Source organism: Humulus lupulus, chromosome 8, assembly GCF_963169125.1.
Source record: "Humulus lupulus chromosome 8, drHumLupu1.1, whole genome shotgun sequence".
Classification (NCBI taxonomy): Eukaryota; Viridiplantae; Streptophyta; class Magnoliopsida; order Rosales; family Cannabaceae; genus Humulus; species Humulus lupulus.
Genome location: NC_084800.1, coordinates 79,908,662 through 79,913,677, shown reverse-complemented (window position 1 = coordinate 79,913,677; position 5,016 = coordinate 79,908,662). Strand labels below are relative to the sequence as shown.

Sequence of the window (5,016 nt, the reverse complement as noted above, 5' to 3'; positions counted from 1 at the left end):
TTTAAAAAATTTTGGGGACTTAAATGTAATTTTTTTTTATGTTTAAGACATTTTTATAATAAAAATATTAATATATGTATAAAAATTATTAAAAATTAAAACTTAAGTGGGAGCCCCCACTTGCCACTCTGTCCATGCACACCCTTTCTCATTACTCTTTCCAACATATTTTCATTTCTCACTCTCAACTCGCTTTCTTTCTATTCGTTTTCTATCTTCACATTCTCCTCACGCTCTTAGTTCACTTTCTGAGTCTACCACCCCCCTTATCTTTTTTATTTCTCTCTTATAATTAATTTCTTATTCTATGTAATACCTAAATTTTGTAAATATTATTCTACTTATTTTATATAAAAAAAAACTAAAAATAATAGTTATTTTGTTTTAAAATAAAAGGCAAAAATATAATTATCAAACAAATTAAAAAAACATAAGAAAAAAAATACTGTTATTTTTGTATATATAAAATTAAAAAAAAAGTGAAGGTGTTACAAAAAATTAATTAACACTTTTGTTCCAAAATAACTTTCATATAAATACCTCACAATTTTATATAAGAGAATTTTTATCTATTATATAATATTTTTATCATCAATATATAATAATCTTTTTACAAAAATTTACTATCATACTTGCGATCAATATCATTTAAACCACTTCATAGTAAAAAGTTAATTACTTCACCCAATTTTCCTAATCAATCCAAAATACCTTTCCTGATCTTTGAGAACACCTATTATCACATAAATGTATATAAGCATCAAAATAGTGGAGAAAATGTACATCAGCTCACATTATCAAATAAAGAGTTATATTTACACCTAAAAGAGTTATATAAAAATTCCAAACAAAACTAACTTCTAATTAAAAATTATCCAAAATTAATTTACACCCTTTTATAGTTGCTAAACTATATATTTCTAATACAACCCATAATAATAATAATAATAATTTTAACTGTTGATAAATTTGTTATTTTATTAACTAATAAAATTTGTAGGGTTAAAAGCAAGAATTTTAAGAAAAAATATTTACTTTTATGATTACAATATAGATGATGTACTTACTAAAACAATGGTTATCATAAATTGAATTTTACAAAAAAAATTATCATAGTATATTTTGGTCATTATAAGTTATCAGTCCAAATTTTATAAAATAATGTAATTATTTTAAAACTTATTTCTAAAATAATTTATTTAATTACTTCAAAAAAAAATCTTAATAATGAATAAAAAATCGTAAACAAACATCATTGAAGTAAAATAATATAATCAAATCCAAAAATATTCAAGAGCACTAAGATGAAATCCATACATGTTTAAGTAATCTGAAAATATATATATAAGTAAAAAAAAATCTATGGAGGTTTTTGAAGAGCACTAATAATTGTAATGCAATATCCAAATTAGACAAACAAACAAAAAATCAGTAAGAGTCTCCTCCAAATAATTGTTTTATTTCTTAACACTCAATATTGCAATTTAATATGGATTTGACAGCGCAATTCCAAATTTCATAAATCTTGTAATATATATATTCAAAAACTCAAAAGAGGCTACAAACCCACCTAAAAAAAAGATACATTATCATTCACTACTACAAAAATAGGATTTACCGACAGTTTTTAACTGTCGCTATTGAGCAAAGACAACAGTCGACTAACTATCGTATTTGTCTATGCCGGCGTAGGGGTAGCTACGCCGACAATTATTAGGTATCGCCGTTGCTGGCTACGCCGACAGTTATTAGGTGTCGTCGTTGCTGACAACGCCGACAGTTATTAGGTGTCGCCATTACTAGCAACGCTGACAGTTATTAGGTGTCGTGATTGGCTGACTATGGTGATAGTTTATAACTGCCGCAAAGTTTCCACACCAGAGGACACTGCAAAGATGTTGTCAAAGCCCCCTGGTTTCAAAATCAACGCAACAATTGCAGTAAAAGAATGCACATAAAAAATTAAATTAAATTAACATTGGTAACATTAACTTTATATTTGATTAGTTCTAACACTTTCTAAATAAAAGAAATACATAGTTCCAAAAAAGTTTGTCATAAAATGAATATTTAGCACAATATGCACCTCAAAAAGCTAAATTAACTCAACCTATAATTTGTTAGATTAATTTTGTATTTGATTAGTTCTAAAAATTTCTAATAAAAGAAATACAAAGTTCCAAAAATGACTAAATCCCCTCACATAGGTACTAAGTATGCATGCCATCATTTAGCGAAATGCGGTAGAATATATTTTGCCCACTCTTCTTGAACTTCATTAAGTTCAGCGTCAGTATATGGTAAATCTGAATTGAACTGCAAATAATTGAAATTATAAGTTACATGTCAAATATATATGTAATTAAAATATAACTTTATTAAAGTTAAAAGGTAAACACATTTAATTATTACATTATTTGATAGATATGCTTTGGCTCTTTGTTGTGAAATGAGATCCCTAGCATACTTCATGCAGTAGATATCGCACTCTGTGGTTTTTGGTTGTTGTCGGCACTGTTAACATAGACAAATATAAAAGTATATTACATATACTTGTTAGTATACTTATAATTTAAATCTTATGTTTTATAAAGTTGAATGTTACTTACTTTTGGACTATAATACTTTAGACTTACAACTCTTTTTCCTTTTTCCGTATCATATAGCGTGAAAGCACTATACATAATAAAAGTATTTTAATTAACTATTAAAAAGATAATATACTTTAAGGAATGAAACTTATATAAACTTACAGCCTAACTATATTTTTAATCTCAATGCGTAATTGAAGGTTAATGGGATCCAAGAACGCCACTGAATGTGAGTGAGGTTGAAATAGCAATAACATCCAATGTTCACTAGAAAACAAACAATCAAATATTTTGGAAGATGACTATATGAACGTAACATTTCAAAACTCAATATAAACTTACTTGTTATTCCAGGGGAAATAAGGAACTGCTTCTCGCCCATTTGAATGAATCGATCTTTAAGTGCTTGGGCATGCTTATTCTCATGACCTACACTAACTTCACCTGGATGCTGAAATGCGTACAAATGATCCAACCCATTGGTATGTAGTATATCATCCAACAACCTAGAAATTAATCATATATTTAATTATAAAAGGCATGCATATAATTTAAACTTTAAATTATAAAAGACATGAATATATACCTCAAACACAATATCATTGGAGTTTGCCCAATCTTTTCCATGTGGCAAAATTGTGTCACATCATCCTTGAAAAGCGTAGCAATCGTGTTGTATCCAAAAACATGCGATGGGATATTAATCTTCTTGTGGTAGTCATTATCCCATGGTGATGCAAACTTCAATAAAGAGGTCAAATTGCTTGACATAGATGTTGAATCATTGTGAGAGATTGACACTACCTCATGTGTTAATGGCTCTACACGCGGAAGCTTTGGGGGTTGTGGATGTTGAGTGGAAGGTATCATCGCCTCAATATCTTCTTGCTTTCTCTTCTGCTTATGACCCAAGGAAAAGTTAAAATAAAATAAATTTCAAAATAAAATAAGTTAGGCAATAAAAACTTATAGACATTACCTGTCCCCGCTCACTTTCGTCGATAATAAGATGTTTATGCCATGCTAATGGTACCCCAACTGCTTGACCTACCAAAGTGATCTCTGCATTCAAATTAGGAAATTGTAGCCTAGCCATCTCTTCATGGGCTACTTCAACGACTACACGAGCAACTTCTTTAGGCATCTTTTTTCCATGGATAACTGTACTGTCAGTCTTAAGGATGTATCCCGATGCAACTATGTTGTCTCTCATTTTGATAGCAAGCTTGCATTTAATATGCTGCATTAGAAAGAAATAATAAATATAGTACAATAGTGAAATTATTAAGCATTAACATTTGCTAAGTTGATTATGGTAATAAGAATACCCCATGCATAGTCGGCTGAACTTATGGTTCTGGTGGAGTAAACACTGGTTGAACATGTGGTGGTGGTGGTTGTGCTAGTATTGGTGGAACAAGCACTTGTTAACACATGTGGTGCTAGTGGTGGTGGTTGTGGTGGTGCTAGTACTGGTGGAACAACCTCTTGTTCAACATATGATGCTAGTGGTGGTGATGGTGGTGATACATTAGAGGATGTTCTTCCCACAAGGACCAGATGCATGTGATGACTCACCGATATTACTCTGTGTCGATCTAAATTGTTCCATCAATTGATTTAACTTCTCCTCAGTTCGACAGTTCCTCTCATCAGATTGTCGAAATTGCTCTTCCAACCTATTAATGCGTCTATTTTCTGAAGTAGTTACTTCGAGCTGACTTTTTCTCTTAGGCTTTGGTGTCTTAAAAAACTGGATAGGGGTGACACCTTTAGGCATCCCCCTAACACGTCCAGAATGCTCAAGGGTGCCCAAAGCCAAAGTTAGGACATCTTTGGATCCTTCCACCACCAAAGTCCCTTCTGCTACATTTTGTTTGTAGTCAACCTATATACAAAATCAAATTAGTTAATAATTAATACGAAGTTCCATTTAAAAATGTTAATTAGTAAAGAAGTAAAATTATACTCACAATATTCTCCATAATCGATGCTACATCCTCAGTTGACTCTCCTTTTTTGTCCTTTCTTATCCTTAACCACATATCAGCTCTATCAAAATATGTTAGTTCGTGGCCTAATTCTACTTCAAGTTGTTGCTCTATCTGTTTGTAACCACCCCGTCCTATGTGGTGATTGTATTTGTTCTGTGCCTGCGCACCATGTTTCTTTTTTCTTAGCTCAACCCACTGAGGAGATAATCTCTTAGCAACGAATCATTCCCAATCATCTTGTTTGATCCAGTTTCTCCATGCATCTGGTGGATGGGAAAGAAGTTCTGGAGCTTTTTCTTTGTACTTTTCAACTTTATTTTTTGTTAGCCAACTCTTCCAATCTCTCCATCAGTCCCTGACTTCACTCATAACTTTAGCTTTAGATGTGGCATGTACATCGAATGACTCCTACGTAAATAATCAAAATAATT

General features: G+C 31.0%; 1 protein-coding gene across 1 annotated transcript; it reads right to left on the bottom strand.

The window, feature by feature from the left end:
- Positions 1-2,226: 2,226 nt before the first annotated feature.
- LOC133795692 (uncharacterized) lies at positions 2,227-3,928 on the bottom strand. Its single transcript, XM_062233150.1, has 8 exons — positions 3,920-3,928; positions 3,571-3,831; positions 3,178-3,488; positions 2,934-3,097; positions 2,754-2,814; positions 2,610-2,676; positions 2,413-2,514; positions 2,227-2,316 (listed from the first exon to the last, which is right to left on the bottom strand). The coding sequence occupies exons 1-8, from the start codon at positions 3,926-3,928 to the stop codon at positions 2,227-2,229; spliced, it is 1,065 nt and encodes a 354-aa protein (XP_062089134.1).
- Between the last annotated feature and the right edge of the window lie 1,088 nt (positions 3,929-5,016).